This window comes from Centruroides sculpturatus, unplaced genomic scaffold (genome assembly GCF_000671375.1).
Source record: "Centruroides sculpturatus isolate CEXI.00-Female unplaced genomic scaffold, Cexi_2.0 scaffold451, whole genome shotgun sequence".
NCBI classification, from domain to species: domain Eukaryota; kingdom Metazoa; phylum Arthropoda; class Arachnida; order Scorpiones; family Buthidae; genus Centruroides; species Centruroides sculpturatus.
In genome coordinates this window covers 328,430-348,258 of record NW_019384669.1, presented here as the reverse complement: position 1 = coordinate 348,258, position 19,829 = coordinate 328,430, and the positions used below count along the sequence as shown (strand labels likewise).

General features: G+C 30.8%; 1 protein-coding gene across 2 annotated transcripts in view; it reads left to right on the top strand.

The window, feature by feature from the left end:
* Window positions 1–676: 676 nt before the first annotated feature.
* The window catches only part of LOC111626678 (mitogen-activated protein kinase kinase kinase 9-like), a 98,288-nt gene continuing 79,135 nt past the window's right edge, over window positions 677–19,829 (top strand). For both annotated transcript variants that reach the window (XM_023370156.1, XM_023370157.1), the window contains exon 1: window positions 677–1,633. In XM_023370156.1, coding sequence (XP_023225924.1) covers window positions 970–1,633 — 664 coding nt within the window. In that variant the 5' untranslated portion in view covers window positions 677–969. The remainder of the gene's footprint in view (window positions 1,634–19,829) is intronic.

Here is a 19,829-nt window from a genome sequence, read left to right as displayed (position 1 = left end):
CTGTAAATATTTAAATATAAAATTTCTTTTATAATCTTGTACTGTTCAAAGATAGTGTGTGCCTATTCCAGACCATGTGATACCCAATACTCAAATAGCTTGCAACCAAGATTGGGATCAAGACCCAGCCAGCAGACGCACCACGGTTGTTCAAAGATATTTCTCCAATGTTAGAAATTGGTTTAACTATATACAATTTTAATTTAATATGTATATTTGCAGTTTTTGGCATTGCATGCAGTTTCATTTTATATTTGTAATTTAAAANGTTTTTTTTTTTAATTAGAATTTTTTAAAATTTAAGTGCATATTTATAAAATTATTAAACGGTGTAATGCAGACAAATTAAAAAAAATTATAATTTTCTCGTTGCGTTATACACCGGAAAATAAATTTAAAATGTTTAAAGTTTATTAAAGGATTAAAGTTTTAAATTTTAAAATTCCATCTTTTATTTATCAAACGAATTAATATGTAACGCGCCTCCATCAGACGAACTTTTAATGAAAAATTAATAGCGGACGGGAAGAAAAAATGGCGACAAAAATATGTTCGGAGACGTTTTTAATAAAATTTCAAGAGCGAAAAGGTTTAAAAAAATAAATATTTTGATAAATAACTGCAAATATTTCAACCCATTGGCCTGACGTCACACCCAATGATCGTCTGCAGGTCAAAGTACCAAAGATGGCGGACCTCCGTTGTTTAGGTGTCTGAGATTTGATTTTAACCAAGAAGTAATAAAGGTAAAAGATGGGAAAATGTACGGAAAAGAAGATTACGTTTTGAAAATACGTTATAAACTAACACGATGAGAGGGGATAATAATTGTATATTATGTTTTATTGGGCGGTGATGTAGTTGAGATGTTAGGCCTAACCCCGAGATGGTTAGGAGATGCTCCTATTTGGATTAAGATACCTTTTAGGAGTCTGAAGTGACGTCAGAAATGCTTTAATTGATTATTCCATGGAATCTGTACAGTCCGGGTGTCGTGAGGACAGGTGGACGGCTATTTATGATTATGAAGCCACAGGCGAAGACGAGTTGTCTCTACGAAGGGGAGAACAGGTGGAGGTTTTGTCAAAAGATGCGAAAATTTCGGGCGACGACGGTTGGTGGACGGGTAAAATCGGTGATAAGGTCGGTATCTTTCCCAGCAATTTTGTCACGCAGCAAGATGTGGACAAGGTGGAACCCGTTGGCGATGAGGACAGGCCGTTCGAAATTGCGTTTGCGGAATTGGAACTGGAAGAGGTGATCGGTGTCGGAGGCTTCGGCAAGGTGTACCGGGGTTACTGGAGAAACCAGGAGGTGGCGGTGAAGGCGGCCCGACAGGATCCCGACGAGGACATCAGTGTGACAACGGAGAACGTCAGACAGGAGGCCAAATTGTTTTGGCTTCTAAACCATCCCAATATCGTGGCGTTGAAGGGTGTGTGTCTCCAAGAACCGAATCTATGTTTGGTGATGGAATATGCCAGGGGTGGCCCACTTAACAGAGTTCTTAGCGGAAGGAAGATACCACCGGATATACTTGTCAACTGGGCCATACAGATAGCGCACGGGATGAATTATTTACATTCTGAAGCACCTATTTCGCTCATACATCGGGATTTAAAATCAAGTAATGGTAAGTTTTTGTTGAAATGTGTGTTTATAATAGATTTGGCTTGTTATTGTTATTGTCTGTTGCATTTAAAATATTTAAAGATATGCATTTTAGCTCGAATGACACGTTTCTATACATAAGTTAGTTTTTTAATTAAAAAATTTAGATAATTATCTTGAATTTTGGTGATAAACATTTTTCGATTTACTACCTTTTAATAAAAAAAATTGATATTAAAGTATTTAAAAAATTTTATATTGATTTCTGGGTTCTTTGTCTTATAAAAATTGAAAAATTTAAATTTGTTATAAATATAAAATGTTTTTCATTTATATTTTTTGTCATTTCCAAAATATTCTTAGAATTTTTTTTAAAAGAGAATTGCTTACTTAGATCTGTCAAAATCCTTTGCCTTTTTATCACTGATTGTACTTTTTGGATGAAGGAGATTCTATTATAAATTTTAACTTCAGATTTATTCATTCTTGCATTTGTGCATCTGATAATTGTTCTGGATTTTGTTTATCTTGACATTTTGAAAATAATACATGTTTAGTTTGAGTAGTGTACTAAAATTTCTCCCTTTTTAACAGCCCTTGATGAAAAAAAAAAAGGTATTTTGGCTATTAAATGGTATTTGTCATATCATTTGTCTATTCCAGGGATCTCAAAATTGTCTATATTGACTCTCAGGTGCTTAAATAGAACTTTCAGAGGTCAATTGAAAACAGCTCATTAAAAAATATTAGTCCAATGAGTTATGTATATGATATTCAGGATGATGTAAATTTGCACACTAATTAGATCTTTCAATGGAAACGGAGTGTGGATTAATACTGGTTCATCAGATTTATTTATCAAAGAGGGTGGCTGATAAAAGGTTAAGGAATTTTTGAAGGGGTCAACAGTCGGAAAAGTTTGGAATTCTTGGGCTAATCTCTTATTAAAAGATATTTTTATTGTCTTTTTAATGATGTAAACTTGATTATTATTGTTAATTATTCAATTTAATTGCAAAATATATTTGGTTGTACTGTATGTTCAAACAAAAAAAAAATTGCTTAATTTTTATTAAAATGTGAACTTAGAAGAAAAGTATAGTGATGAAAAATATAAAACAAGGGTCATAATTGTAGCAAAAAATGCCAAAATTTAGAAGAAACATTAAAAAAGCACAAGTTTCTTCATAATTTGTTCTTGCCTGCTTTGGAATTGGATAAAATAGTCCGAGGAGGCCACGGCAGAAGTGACTTATTTTAAGGCTCTCGTTCATCTCAATGTGCAAAAGATGTTGAAAATTTTTCTGGTGGTGATATAATTACAATTGTATATTATATATTGATGAAAAACAAAATCACAGCAATAACTAAGATAAAAATGTCATAAATTCGGAAGAAACACTAAAAAAGCAGTTGGGATTGGATTAAACTAATAAAATTGGCATTGGATTAATTAAGCAAATAAAATTGGGATTGGATTAATTAAGCAAATAAAATTGGGATTGGATTAATTAAGCAAATAAAATTGGGATTGGATTAAACTGGTCTGAAAACTATTTTATCCAATGCTGATGTGTGAAAGAGAATGAATTATAGACTTATACTATTTAGTGTTTTTTCCAAATTGTGAAATAGGTAAAAAGCTTGATAATGTAACTTCTTGTTTTGTTTAATATCAGTATGGCTGCGTTTTTTTTATGTAGTGAGAATGTAGTGAAAATGACATTATGAGCAGATATTGCTACATGTTGCTATATTATAGTTTAGAAATGCTTTCCATTTGAGCTAAATACTGTGTCATAATTCTATTCTTTAATTCCAGTTACAGCCGAAAATAGTGTTTTAGTTAAAGAACTACAATATTTAAATAAAGAGATTTAAAGAATTGAGCATTTCTCTTTCCAAAAATCTGAGCAAAGTAAAGAGATAGGAGAGATAATTATATTTAAAATATAGTATTTTCTTATTCTTTAGATAACTTTCAGAGTCTAAATTTAATCCTTCTTAATCTTTCCATAATATTTTTAGCAATAGTCACTTTGACTTTTTTATTTTTACAGCATAATATTGTATTATATACACAAGCGTCCATTTTGTTTTACACATGTAGCGGACATAAAAGCTGCTTTATCTTTGCTGCAGCAATCCCTTGCAGCAAATCCCTTGCTAAATTTAGAAATGCTTTGCTGTGTAGTGATTGAGCAGTACTGCATAAAGAAACGTGACCTATTGAAAGGTCTGAAGCACAGCATCGCTTTATTTTAAGGACTTATCATACATGAGATGTTGGAGACAACAGGAATAAAATTAGACTTTATTGGAATAAGTGTTACGAAAATGCATTTTGGATGTCATACCCCTCATCAGTTTGTATATCTTAGTTTTCCTAATGTTATAAGTATGCTAGCTTACAATATTACAAAGGAATTGTTTTTACAAAATAAATGTTAGAAATAGTACAACTAAAAATGTCTACAAAATATAGGTAAATGTAAACAATAATTGTGCTGTGTTTATTTTGTAAAAAAATTCCTTTGTAATATTGTAATCTAGCATACTTATAATATTAGGAAACCTAAGAAATATGAACTGACGAGGAGTATGACACCCAAAATGCATTTTCGTAGCACTTACTCCAATAAACTCTAATTTTATTCCTGTCATGTCCAATGTCTCATGTATGATGAGTCTGTAAAAAAGCGTCACTATGCTTTAGATAAAAAGGTTTTTTTTTTTCTTACTGCTGGACAGGTAACATTTTTTTAACAAAACCTTTTTAGGTTCTATTAAATATTGCTACATTTAAGTTAAATATATGATATATATTTAAGATACATTGAGATATATACTTATCATAATACATATTCTCTTAATGCTATCAAATTCTATTACTATTTGATTCTGTGATTTGATCATTTATGAATGTACTAAATTAAAGTTTTGCAATTTTTCCAAATATTTTAATTCATCAATAAAGTATGCAAGCAATTGCTAATTGAATTAAAAAACTATTCAAACTTTTTCACAGTTTTATTAAAAAAATTTGTATTTTTGGCTAAGCTGTGGCTATACAAAACAACAAAAATAACAGGGACTCCAATAATGACTAGTGACCAGTGATCCTTCAAAAATATGATTTTTAAGATTTGTCTCCTGTAATGTTTGAATGACTTGTAAAAATATAATAGTTTCTTAAAACAATATTTAAAATTGATGTTTTCCTCTTTAAAATGATGAATTTAAAATGTTTGTTATGTAAGATTTTTGCTAAAACACTATTGTTCATTGATGTAAATAGTTAGGGTACATGGTTGATGCCCTAGCAAAACTAATTACATACATATAATACATTGATTATGAAATTCCTCCTCACAGCAGTTGAAACCTCTAAAAATAGAATTAATTTTGGAGAAGAATATCTTAGCTAAAAGTCACTTCTTTTTGCTTTTCTTTTTTTGCTCAAACAGCAATGACTTACAAGCCTAGTTTGATACTAGTAATTTGGACGTATAGATTCGTACCAAATTTTCACTTGTTATGAATGATTCAATAAACACTTTTTAAAAGTCCTATTGATTAATTTCAGGATAATAGCAAAATTCTAGAAAAATTTATTTAGTCTGTAATAAAATAAAGGATATTTTTTCAAAAAATCCTTTATGAAAATAATTTAGAGACCTTCCTCAAGTTAGGAAGGCCTCTAAATTTGACCAAAAACATTTGTAATTTAGAATAAATAATGCTGAATTAAGGACAAGACTCCATTAATGTAAAAATGGGTATAAAAATCCTCGCTGTAAAAATTTTTAATCACGTGACCTATTTGCATTTGTACTTGGATTGTAGCTAGTGAAGTTTTTATGGTGACGGTCCTATCAAAGTTACGGTTGTATATGTGATATGTCGATATAAAGAAAATGAATATATTTTATGAGTTTTTTCTGTACTATAATTACAAATGTAGTAAAAATAATATCTCTACTTTCATATATTAACTTTTATTATCATATTATTAAGATAATATACAGCACTTATAAGCTTAGCTTTTTTATTATATACTTGTCTAAATTGAAATATTTTCCTTTGGCCGTCCATATTGCGTGTTTTAGGCATTCATTATTATAATTGGGATATCTCTTGTCGTAGATACACAACTACTTTCGGATGTTTTTGATAAATCTTTCCAGATCTATTCTAGAGTAGCCATGAGAGAATGTACACTAAAGCTCGTTTTCTGCCATTTTTGCACTGTGTCACAATGACCTAGATTTCACTGACTTCTGATTGGTGGATGATATCGTTTTACGGCTGTATTCACGTTGAAAGTTGAACACTGCTCAACTCGCTTTTATGCTGGTTTTATGACCTACTCAGGTGTAAAATATCATGGTCACGTGATTAAAAGCTTTTACAGCGAGGGGTTTTAACCTGTTTTTATGCTAGTGTTGTCTTGGCCTAAGTAAGGAAAGTGTTATGGGTGCATCTCAGTGTCAATTGTGAAGTACCAGTATATTAATTAATTATAAGAAAATATATTTATATACATGAATATAATATAAAAAGTATATTTAATACAAAAAAATAAAATTGAAAATTAACTCTTGAAACAAAAAATTTCTAGAGATTTAGCCAGAAATTTCTGAGTATGAATCACCATGACTGATAGCTTGAGTAGATCCTCGCGTTTCTTTATGCAGTGCTCGAGAAGCGCTTTACAGCAAACACACTGAAACTGGTTTCTAATTGGTCAGCACTGCTCGTGATGTCATTTCGCTACACTCTTGCTGCATAAAGAAACACGGGGTATGGGTTTGTAGATTACTGTAAAAATGCAATATCCCACAATCACTAACAACACATTATTATGCAAAGAGCTACCATATTGGTAAGGCAGCTCTTTATATGTCATAAGCAAGCCATAAGCAAATCATTGATAATTTAACCATGACAATCAGTGTTGCCATATGTAACAGAGTGTGTAACATTTTTTTAATTGTAGCAGATCTGAAGCAGAAAGCTTTATAGCATCTATTGATTAATTGTTTTGAAAAAATAAAAATCTGTTCTTTCTGATTGGTTGACAATACTTTTGCTAATGTACAGTAGTTAATGTTTTAAATTAGTTACAATTCACTTGTGTTCTACAACAATATTGTATACTTCAAATATAAATACAATGGAATAATGAATTTGAGGGGACTCCAAAAGTGTTTGTTACATTGAAAGTTTAATGTGGTGGAAAATGTATATAAATAGCTAAATAGCCTACCACTGGTTGAGTGGATAAAAACACTGAACACTGGTAATTGGTGTGGGTTTGCAACTCATCATTGGATGGCAAAGTGAAATTTTCTGAATTTTTTTCATGTTTCTAACACCTAAAATAAATAGGGATCAGTTTCTCATAGAAAGAAAGTCCTTTGGGAAGCATCACTGCTTAGCAGATCACCCATGTGTTGCTGTATGCAAACAAAAACAACAAAATAGCTAAATATGAAGTCTGTATATAAAATAAAGAATTGTATATGTTACTTATATTGATTTTTAATCTGTTTCATGTAAATAAAGTAGTTCAGTTCTGAAATCAATTTAATTCACTCTTCTGAGTCATATTCTTTGTACACTTTTGTTTTCTATGCCAGAGAGGACTAATGGGAGCCTGGTGACATAGCCCTCTCCCAGATGTCTCTTGATGCTATTTTACCCTCGTGAAGAATAAGGTAAATAAAATTAAAAAATGCATAAATGGCCATCCTTACCCCTGTATCTATGACAACTTATAGTTATTATTGAGGTTAGTACACTTTTAACTTGTTATTAGAGAGGTTGAGGCGCACGTATTTAGCCCAAAACGTGTACGGGTAACGGGTGAGCGCCGCCATCTGGCAGTTCTGGACCGTCGATAATGGCGTTTGCTACGTGTAGCTTGGTGGGTACACGATCGGCTTAAACGTCTTCATTTTTTTGTGTTTGGGGTTAAAATTATGATTTATTTTGCTTCCGCCATTTTTTTCAACTTATTTCCCGTGAGTCAATGCGCGATGTTCACGTGATGTTATGAACGTGTGCCTCAACGATTTTTACTTGGACTTGAAACGTGTAACGTGTACTTCTGCTACCCGTACACGTTTAATGTTTGAACTTGTGCCTCAACCTCTCTAGTTATTTTCAAGCTCATTCCTCTCTCTTAATCAGTAGAAAGACAGTTAGGGAAAGAAGTTGTAGTGAACTGAAAATTGCAGAAATGGAATATAACTGAAAGTTTGTTATAAATATGTTTACAAAACTGAATTTTATTGTGGATTCCTTAAGAGGTTTGGCTGGGGAAATTTAAAAGTTTGTTAATCATCAAAAGTCATAATGAGATTCCACTGTAGGTTTAACTACTTTTTTTTATATGATTGTTAAATTATGTAAGAAAACTTAATAAAATAAAAGTATTTATGTCAAATATGAAAAATTTAGATTTTTATTGTAACATATTCTGTGGCATAATACAGTGGAACCTTGGTATATGACCTTAATCTGTTCCTGGTGTTTGGACTTATACCGAATAGGATGTATACCAAACAACCTTTCCCATAAGAAGTAATGTAAAGATGATTAATTTGTTCTCATGTAAAAAAAATGGCTGGCTTTAAACACCTCGCTTTCCTGGCTAGTTCCTGCTTGATTTTTCATGAGATTAGCATGCCTCTTTTTAGCTTTCTTGCAAATAATTGCTTCCGATACGCTGTCTCTAGCACACTGTTTTTCAGTTATCGAAAGCAAAAGCAATTTCTTAACATGATCTATGTCTTCGATCTCTGTTTAGAAATTGATTTAACACCTTTCTCAGTGTTAGCAGATTTAATAATAATCTTTATTTTTCCTGATTGTCGATATTGTCGTTCTCCGAATACAGTATGCAACAGTTAAATCTCGTACACGCATGCCACCTTCATATTTCTCAACAATCTCTTTTTTTCAGTTCCATTGTGATTCTAGTCATTTTTTTATTTTTCTTTTGCCTTTTTGCAATTCATGATTAATAAAAATAATAAAATTTTACTTACAAATTAAAATCAGAAGAAATTTAACAAAGTTATAAATCGTGGCACTGTGAACGTCTAGTCTGGTCTAATACACCGATAGTCTAATACACCGATACTTGTTCATAGATGGCATGTATAATTGAATTAAATCATATACCGAGCAAAATTTGTTTAGTCCAAACAGGATGTATTCCGAATTAGATGTATTCTAAAGCAGACGTATATCAAGGTACCAGTGTATCTGATTAAGTAACAGAATTTGCAGAATTTGTAAAGGTCAGTGGCAGAATGGAGCTGGAAAATATTGTAATACAGTGTATTGATGACAATACTCAATTAAAAAAAAAAAAAGAAAAGACTAACAAAAACAAGTATTGAATTTTATTCTTTAATTTATGTATGTTTGTCTGTTTCTATAGTCTAGTATTGAATCTGTTTTTCTGTTTCGTTTAGTGGTCAACTGCTTGCAACATTTTTTTTATGATGATATTTTTAAATTTGAATCCATTACCACTGCCATCCCGGCAGTGGTAATGGATAACAAGTGAAAGGCAGAAGATTGTTAGTGTGGAAAACACTGTCCTTGCCATCCCAAATGGCTATATCTGATTTAAAATGTGTGTTATACAGTCAACTCCTGATTATTCGTGGGTGGATTAACCACGTTGTAGATTATCTGTGGAAGTCTGTGGGTAAAGTCAATTAGAACTGTTCTAGTTTAATTGTTCATCAAACTGATCAGCTGTACAGAAAGTCATTGGGAATGTTCATTTTACCAATGGGGATTATAATAATTTATATTTGAAAAAATATGTTAATTATTATTTTTTGAATTTATTTTCATATAGTGAATTTTATTATTGATCTTATATCAATAAGATCAATATTAAATATTAATGTAATTTGCAAAAATTGAAGAAAAATTGTGTTTTTTTGTTAAATTTTTTTGCAAATTTTGTCCATATTTATTACAAACTTTTTTGTTTTTCTCTATGATGTTGTATGTGTAGTTAGTGTGAAAAATCACATTTTATCCATAATTACTTAGTTCGTCAGACTTCTCATTAACTATAACTGTACAGTGAGATCCCGCTTAATGCTGCCTCACTTAATGCTGATTTGATATAATACGATCTGCTCGAAGCCTAAAAAAAGCTCAAAATTTATGCCAATTTAAATTATTGTGGCATTTCATTGATTTGTACATAATACGATTATTTGCGAACATGGATCAATCAGAAAAAGGTGGCAAAAAGGTGTTCTTTCTTTAAATCTATGTTTTTTGGTGCAATTTTGGGAAAAAATATAACATCATGATGTTATATATCGACTTTGCTTGGCAAGAATTAACTGATAAATGCACGAACAAAGTGTGGAAGAAGTTATGGATTCTTGACGAGAAGAGCCTATTGCTGTATCATTAGGTTGATCAAACTCAATCTAATCAATACAGCAGAGACTAAGAGTTATAGACAAACAGGATATTGAGGAGTTACCCCAGGTTTCTGGTGAGAGTCTTATCAACGACAACCTTCAAGAACTGGCAGAACAAGGAATTCGTATAGAACTGGAAAATAGTGATTCTGAAAACGAAGAACACACACAAATTCTGTACAGATTTCCTTAGTAAAAGTTTGGTAATGATAACCGAAATCGTTGATTAAATTGTAGCTAATGATCCAGATTTTGAAAGGAGTGCAAAAGTAAAATGAGGCATTTTGGATGTGATCTCTTGCTTAAGGAATCAACATTTGCTTAAGGAAAAGAAAAAAGCAACAAATAAAACTTTACGACGTTATTGCAAAAAAAAAAAAAAAAAAAGNTATGTTTATGGTTTTTTTAACATATATTATTATACAAATTAATATAAAAATAACTTAAAATTAAAGTAAAAATTATTTTATTTTAGGTTGCATGTTCCCCTATCCCTATTTACTCTATGTTAAAATGACCTTGTTTAACGCTGTTTCATTTAGCACTTTATCGTCTAGGAACGCCTCCCGTGTTAAGCAGGGTCTTACTATACTTTCATTTTTGGTTTAAATGGAATATCTCCAAGAAGCCTCGAATAGCTAACTACATGTTTAACATCACCTTAAAAGTGTTTGTAGTGTTTTTTCACAATTTTTGGATTAATTATTAGTAATGCCATTCATTACTGCTAATATTCAGAAGTTTACTGTATTTAGGAATAGTTATTTAACAGACACTTTGGAATGCTTTATTATGTTAATAATTTTTTTACTATTAATAAATTTCATTCAAGTGAAATATTTATTTTTGCTGACTAAGAAATAATTTTTCTTTTAACTAATTCAAAAAATATACTTACTTCATTATTACTGAAAATGTATTAACATCTAATCACAGAACTACTACAGCATCCAGTTAATCATGGAAGATGTAACACATCACAAATGTTTTTGGAATACACCTAATTCCAGCTTCAGATTTGTTTCTAATTGAAATGCATCAAATAGAATATTTGTGTAATGTTCAAATTTAGCCCCAGAGAAGGCAACGGGAAACCACTCTGGGTACTAACCTTCCCTAGTAACACCTTGGCGTATTATTAACTACTTACTAATCTGCGCTGGGTGTCGCCGACGTCAGAAATCTGATATGGCACGAAGAAGAAGAAGAAGTTCAAATTTAAACAAACCATTAGAGACATGAACTGATCTATCCAGGTTATAACAATGTTACATACATGCTTTCCATGCTTTATGACAGTTGTATCTCATTTGTAGAGTTTATGCAATTGGAGGTTTTGGCTTTAAATATTTCAATGAACTCTAAAAGTCTAATGTGGTTCCAATTTGTAAAGGATTTGATGAGCTGACCCTGATTTAAATTTGCCTCTATATTGTCTTTTGAGGCAAACCTAGATAGGACATTGGTAATTTTTTAATGCTTTACCATATTTGTGTTCCTGATCCTCTGTTCTAATGAACTTTTAGTGTCACTGACATAGATTAGATCCCTTCCGAACTTTTCATCTCTTAATGGAACCTTATACACTCCTGGGAGTTTGGATAGGTCAGTGCTTGTCTTTAACTGGACTGTTCAAATTTGAACACTACACAAATATTCTATTCGATGCATTCCAATTAGAAACAATTTCAACCTGAAGCTGGAATTAGGTGTATTTTAAAAACATTTGTGATGTGTTTCATCTTCCATGATTTACTGGATACTGAAATGGTTTTGTGATTAGATTTTAACTAATTCAAAAAATATACTTACTTCATTATTACTGAAAATGTATTAACATCTAATCACAGAACTACTACAGCATCCAGTTAATCATGGAAGATGTAACACATCACAAATGTTTTTGGAATACACCTAATTCCAGCTTCAGATTTGTTTCTAATTGAAATGCATCAAATAGAATATTTGTGTAATGTTCAAATTTAGCCCCAGAGAAGGCAACGGGAAACCACTCTGGGTACTAACCTTCCCTAGTAACACCTTGGCGTATTATTAACTACTTACTAATCTGCGCTGGGTGTCGCCGACGTCAGAAATCTGATATGGCACGAAGAAGAAGAAGAAGTTCAAATTTAAACAAACCATTAGAGACATGAACTGATCTATCCAGGTTATAACAATGTTACATACATGCTTTCCATGCTTTATGACAGTTGTATCTCATTTGTAGAGTTTATGCAATTGGAGGTTTTGGCTTTAAATATTTCAATGAACTCTAAAAGTCTAATGTGGTTCCAATTTGTAAAGGATTTGATGAGCTGACCCTGATTTAAATTTGCCTCTATATTGTCTTTTGAGGCAAACCTAGATAGGACATTGGTAATTTTTTAATGCTTTACCATATTTGTGTTCCTGATCCTCTGTTCTAATGAACTTTTAGTGTCACTGACATAGATTAGATCCCTTCCGAACTTTTCATCTCTTAATGGAACCTTATACACTCCTGGGAGTTTGGATAGGTCAGTGCTTGTCTTTAACTGGACTGTTCAAATTTGAACACTACACAAATATTCTATTCGATGCATTCCAATTAGAAACAATTTCAACCTGAAGCTGGAATTAGGTGTATTTTAAAAACATTTGTGATGTGTTTCATCTTCCATGATTTACTGGATACTGAAATGGTTTTGTGATTAGATTTTAACTAATTCAAATATGAATTAGTAATTTTAAAAATAACTAACTCATATTTGAATTAATTAAAAAAATTTTTTAAATTTTATTTATTTTAAGCATATGCTTACAAAACTTTGAAGAAATGCATCAAACAGAATATTTGTGTAGCATTCTGGAGTTTAAACTGGGGAACTTAATTAAATTTAAAGAACGAACTGGATAAATATACTATTAATAAAACACACCTTTAATAATCCAGCTAATAAAAATTAATAATAATAACAGTAGACCGTAGACAAAAGATGGTTTTAAATTATTTCCCGTTTTTGAGACAAATACATAAAGAAACGGCCAAGGCTAATGATTTCAGTGTAGTATATCGACGCAATCCTACAGTTTTCAAGCTATTAAGAAACGATAAGAAGTGTTATGACTGGAAATCGGCATCAGGAATCTATTCTATACCATTACACTATCAGCATTTTAATTCAGATCTTGTCTACATAGGCACAACAATGCGCAAATTGCAACAACGTATCAAAGAGCATAAATATACGATTAATAAGAAACTTGACAACACTGTTCTATCGTCTTACGCAACGCAACACGACATTCAAGTCCATTGGGATCAGGTGAAAATTATTAAACCTACGACAAATTTACATACAGTGAAATGTGTGGAGAAATTAGAGATCTTTAAGGCACACAAGAAAACTGGTTGTATCAACCATAGAGATGCGGACTCTTTACCTACCGCATAGCGATCCTTTTACAAGAATTAATGACTTTATTTATTTTTATTTGTTAAGGGACGTTTTTTCGGATTAATTTTTATTTTTCATTTATTTTTATTTACTTTTCTGTTATTTATATTTTAATTTCATATTTACGTTCTTTTTTGTGTTAGATTTTATTCTATGTTATGGTAACTGAAGAAGATCGTTAAGAAACGATCGAAAACGTTATTATATTACTAATTTTTATTAGCTGGATTATTAAAGGTGTGTTTTATTAATAAATTTAAAGACGTTCTTTTTGACAAGGATCCGAATTTACTTGTGTATGAGAATAAACGAGTTATATACCTACAAGAAAAGTTAGAAAAAAATCTCACACACAAATACTGCAAGAAATTAGATTGGATCCTCAAGAAACAACAACAAAATATGGTTGTACAATTTCACTCACAATTGATTTATTGCCGATATGTTGTGATTTATTCACTCATAACATATTGCCCCATCCTTTCTCCTCGACACCTTCAAATATGGACTCGTATTTGCACCCAAACCAAGGTATTGCTACCATGAAGATATCGTGCCAAATATTGAGAAGCTCATCGTCGGCATGGATGATTGCCAAAAAGAACTTTATTAATGGAAAGCAACTTTCAAGATAAAATCCTCTAAGGAGATGAGCCAGGAAGAAATCCCATGGAAACTTCTGCAGGAGAGCAAAAAAAATGGATGTTGGACAATCATATTGTCATGCTAAAAGCTGATAAAAGTAAATTGATGGTTTTGTTAAAAGAGGAGAGGTATAAAGCCCTTATAAACCATTATATCAGGGATACCTGCTGCAAACAGACTCAAGGTATACAGATATAAATATCTACTGAAACCTGATGCTTAGAAAATAGACACCCAAAATTGCTGTAAATAACCGGTCTAATAATTTGGAAATATTAATTATGAATTACAAATAAATTTGGCACTAGAGGGGAGGTGTTAGGTGCCATCTCGTATTAAATTTAATAATTATAATATTCAATTAATTAATTTAGAATTATGTTTATATTTGCCGGGTTTTGGTAGATTTTTATATTTGTATATCTGTGCCTTGCCGGTGTATGCAATGGCCAACTGAGTGCCTTAAGTGAATGTTTCTGGCCAAGGGCACAGATCCCCATTTGGCATCATATTAACTTTCTATGGTTATACATTAGGCTTATATGTACTAGAAGAGGAGATGGACTGAAGGTCTATATAGCATAACTGGCAATGCATCCACACAGTAAGCAGGAGTTGTGGGTTCGAGTCCCACTTCGGGATGATTCTTTTCCTCCAGTTTAATCTAAATTAATTAATTAAATATTATAATTATTAAATTTAATATGAGATGGCACCTAACACCTCCCTATAGTGCCAAATTTATTTGTAATTCATAATTAATATTTCCAAATTGTAGCCCGATTATTTACGGCAATTGTGGGTGTCTAGATTCAAGATAATTACATTGAGAAATTACATAAATGCGTTGTTAATTTCACACATACAGCATGTGCCAAAAAAATTAGCAGGACTCTTATGACTTCCCCAGATATCCCTAAACTTTTGCGTTTGCAAAGATCCACAAACCAGGGAACACCATAAGACCTATTGTCGATAAGGCTAAATAGCTTACTAGGCTATTAGAACAATGTATAGTTGATTTACTCAAAGAACATTTAAAAGCATACAGCTTCTCCATTAGTAACCTTGATCAGCTTATCAATGAATTGCAGCAGCTCCAAGTGATGCAAAGTGTGTATATAACAATGTTAGATTTTTTTATTTCTTTATAACCAACAATACACTTACAACCATGTTTTTGCACACTTAGAGATTTTTTGTTAAGTATAGACAATGAACCAGCACATCACAAATATATTTTACAACTAGCACATATATTATGCTATTCCTCCTTTTTTTCAATATAATTTCAAAATGTACATACAAAAAAGAGGTGTATTGATGGGCAGTTCCTTGTTGGGAGATCTTTGTGAGATGGTCATTAGGTTATTAGAAAAAACAGTCTTACCTTCTTTCCTTCCTAATATTATCATATACAGAAAGTACATCGACGATATTTTTATAGTGTGAAAAGAAAAATTTTTTGATATATTGTATCAAAATGTATATGTTTTTTCAAATGATTCTTAAAAATGTTCCATTTCTGCATTATAATTTAGAGAATTCTGAGGAAGATCTCCTGTGTTGATCAAAAACATTAGAATTTACAATAGAATATCCTGGAATTTCTTTTAAGGTTCAGTTTGTTGCTATTTTTTTTCAATAATAAAAAATTGATTAATATACTTAAGTATGTGTGTTTATAAATAAATTATGTGTAATATCTAAATACAATAATTAAATTTAATAACTGATAATCTGTGCATCTGACAATAACTAATTTTTAATTCCTGCTGCATGCCAACCTTCAGTAATTTTTTACATTTTCTCATTACATGCTCAGAATATTTATAACAAATCCTTAGTGTAAATATTTTAATGGCTTTATTTCTACTTCATATCTCTATATATACTATCCTTTTAGAAACATTAGATCTAAATTTTGTCACTGTTGTCTTCTTTGTCACTATTGTCTACATTAATGTAAACTTTCTATAGGGCATATTATTTCATCAGATTGATTCTATTAAAAGAATAGCATTTTTAGCTGGATGATGACTGTTCAACACAGGTGAAAATATTTACTTTTATGTAGATTTTGGAGTTTCTTGCTGGATATTGGTTTTATGTGTAGTGCTTATANGCTTACAGTGTGCTTTATGAATATGAGAATTTTTGCATCTGGCAACTTACGATGAATTTCCTTGTAACTTAGGATACAAGGTGTTTGTGAATCCAGGCTCAGAATGGCTTCTTCTATAGTCAATTTTAATGAGTGTTTATATTCTTCCACTTTTAACTCTAAAAAGCTTTGTTGAAATGTTCTTATTTGTACGTTTACTGGTTTTTCCATGCTTAAGTGGCATTGCTTTGCATTTGAATATTCCATTTTTGTCCAAGTGGGCTTCAGAGTCTAATTCTTCATTTGAAGTTGAAGATGATTCTGAGTTACCAATGTAATGTTCAATACTAATTCATCACATGGCTGTTTTAGATAGCATTGATAACCTTTTCATGCAAATTGCTACTTCATAGAGTATTTGTTATCCTGTAGCAGTTTGGTCATTGCTTAACAAAATGTAGTAATTATTCATAAAGAAAAAGATATTTATCTAAGAAAATTCAAAGAGCACTTCGAAATCATTAATAAAAACAAAACCATAAACCTAAATGATGGAATGGAGGTAGACGACGCGTGGGAGGAAATGGGAGGAGCTAAAGGGAAAGGGAAAAGAGGGGGAAACGGTCTAAAAATGCCTTAGGGGACATAACGTAAAAATCAAATAATTTTTCTAAGAATTCTTAAGAAAATATTAATCTTTTATTCAGAATTGTATGATTTTTAAATATAGATTTTTTTTATCATTTTTAATTTTCAAACTTATTTTTAAATGATTAGTTTGAATTGTATTGTCTAGTTTTAGTTCAAGTTATATTAATAATTTATTGACAATCAGCATTATTATTCAAAATATTACAGTTATTTTGCAGTTGTCTTCATTTGTAATCTTTTTATACATCCTTCACAACCTCAGGGACACAGTTAAAACATAGTGGAGTTGATGGCTCTTTGCCAAAGAATTTAAAAAATTGCTTTCAGTTATTTCAATGTCAGATTCTTGCAAGAATTCTTTTAAAAAAAATTACAAAAATGAAAAATATTTGGATGGACAAGACAATTTTTACAGTTTTGGGTGGAAAAATGGCAACAGTGGAAGGTAGACCCTGCTACATTTTAATTGTATTTTTGTAATTGTGACTGATTAAAAGGCTACAATTGTTTTTTTATTGTCTTTATTGGTAATATTTACCTAGCATTATTTTCAAAAAAAGGTGGCAGTTTTGGTTTATATATTTTTGAAATACAGTTAGAGCTTTGTTTATTAATTTATTCTTGTTATTTGTATTTATTTTTTATTTTGTTTATTTTTAAACCTTTATTATATATATATATATATTAAGAAGAACTTGTATTGTTACATAGCTTTTTCCTATTGTGTAAAATAAATAAATAAGAGTTTTGAATCACTGTAAACTGTGTTAAAAAGTTTCTATAAATAGAATATTCTATTTTTAAGTAAATTTAGAAAAAAAATAATAAAGAACTAATTTATAGTATAGAATATTGTAGAAATAAAATGTTTTAAAAAGAATGAAATCTGATATAACATTTCTGAGAAAGATAGATAAATAAAATATCAAAAAAATAACAGCAAAATAGAATTAATAAAATTAATATAATAAAGTTGAAAATCAACATTATTCTAATTTTGAGTTGAAAGTATATAAAAAAAAATATATGATAAAGACACTATAGCAGTGACTTGATATAACACACTTCAATAGAACACAGATAACCTTTGGAACCCAATTTATCATCTAGCCTCTTCAGATGCTGGGGCTTTTTTTTTCATCATGGTCTACTAAGTTAAAGTAACAATTAACAGTAAATTTTAAGATCAGTTGACTCGATTTGCAATGTTTTGCTAACCATATCTATAATTGTACTTGACACTGCATAAATGCAGTTTATTCCTTGAGTGTCATGATATGGAAAAGCCATAACAAAATGAGTAGTGGGGGATGTTAGGATATGGGAAGTAGTAAGTTAACTAGACATTGTGTAACTTTGTCATATCATGATAGAATTGAGGCAGAGCTAGAGAGAAGCAATCCTTGCACTTGTTAGGTACAAAAGAGGAGATCCTTGCACCTAACGGTTGCAAAGTTGCAAACAGGCAAACTTTGCACTTGCCAGCACAAAAGAGGCTATCCTCTTATCTGTCAGCCAGTATCTGTTACTGTGTAATAAATACCATTGTCTTCCTTGGTATCAAAGTCAGAAACCTCCTGAATCAACACTGGAAAGGTAGCTATTCTTTAGAATTAAAAGGGATAGGAATTAGTTACTTTTACATTAATTATTTATATGTATAATAGATGATATCTAAAAATGTAAATGATTTAGGTGTAGAATGAAATCTATCTAAAATTCATACTTGTAGTTATATTAATAGAAATATTGAAAAAGTTTAAAGGAATTGATAAACTAATGGTTTTTTTTGTAAAAAGAAAATAACATGAAATTATAATGAATCAGATTTATTGGATGGCATTTTATAAACAGTTTTATTCCACCATTAGAATTCTATCAGTTTTTTGTCATTTGATAACATCTTAGAAGTTTTGAATCAAAAAAGTTTAGAAGAAATAATCAGAAAAAATGATTGACTTGATTATCTGTTGATAGAACCAAATACTTGACCACAAGTACCTAGACTTATGAGAACTCTTAGATATTGTAGTAGTTGTGAGAGTTTTTACAATATCATAGCTTACAATGTGCTTTATGAATATGAGAATTTTTGCATCTGGCAACTTACGATGAATTTCCTTGTAACTTAGGATACAAGGTGTTTGTGAATCCAGGCTCAGAATGGCTTCTTCTATAGTCAATTTTAATGAGTGTTTATATTCTTCCACTTTTAACTCTAAAAAGCTTTGTTGAAATGTTCTTATTTGTACGTTTACTGGTTTTTCCATGCTTAAGTGGCATTGCTTTGCATTTGAATATTCCATTTTTGTCCAAGTGGACTTCAGAGTCTAATTCTTCATTTGAAGTTGAAGATGATTCTGAGTTACCAATGTAATGTTCAATACTAATTCATCACATGGCTGTTTTAGATAGCATTGATAACCTTTTCATGCAAATTGCTACTTCATAGAGTATTTGTTATCCTGTAGCAGTTTGGTCATTGCTTAACAAAATGTAGTAATTATTCATAAAGAAAAAGATATTTATCTAAGAAAATTCAAAGAGCCTTCGAAATCATTAATAAAAACAAAACCATAAACCTAAATGATGGAATGGAGGTAGACGACGCGTGGGAGGAAATGGGAGGAGCTAAAGGGAAAGGGAAAAGAGGGGGAAACGGTCTAAAAATGCCTTAGGGGACATAACATCAACACTGGGCAGATGTCGATCTAAAACTTAAAACAGGTTAGTTAACCATTGTATAACTATTGTAGTAATTTACCGATGTAATAATTAAATTTACCAAATTTATAGAAATGTAAAAATCCTGAAGAGGGGTGCAAATTAAAGAAAATATTGCACCCGAAATGCATAGAAAATAAAGAATACGAATAAAAGCTTTGTCTCTGATTAAATGCGGTCCAGGCA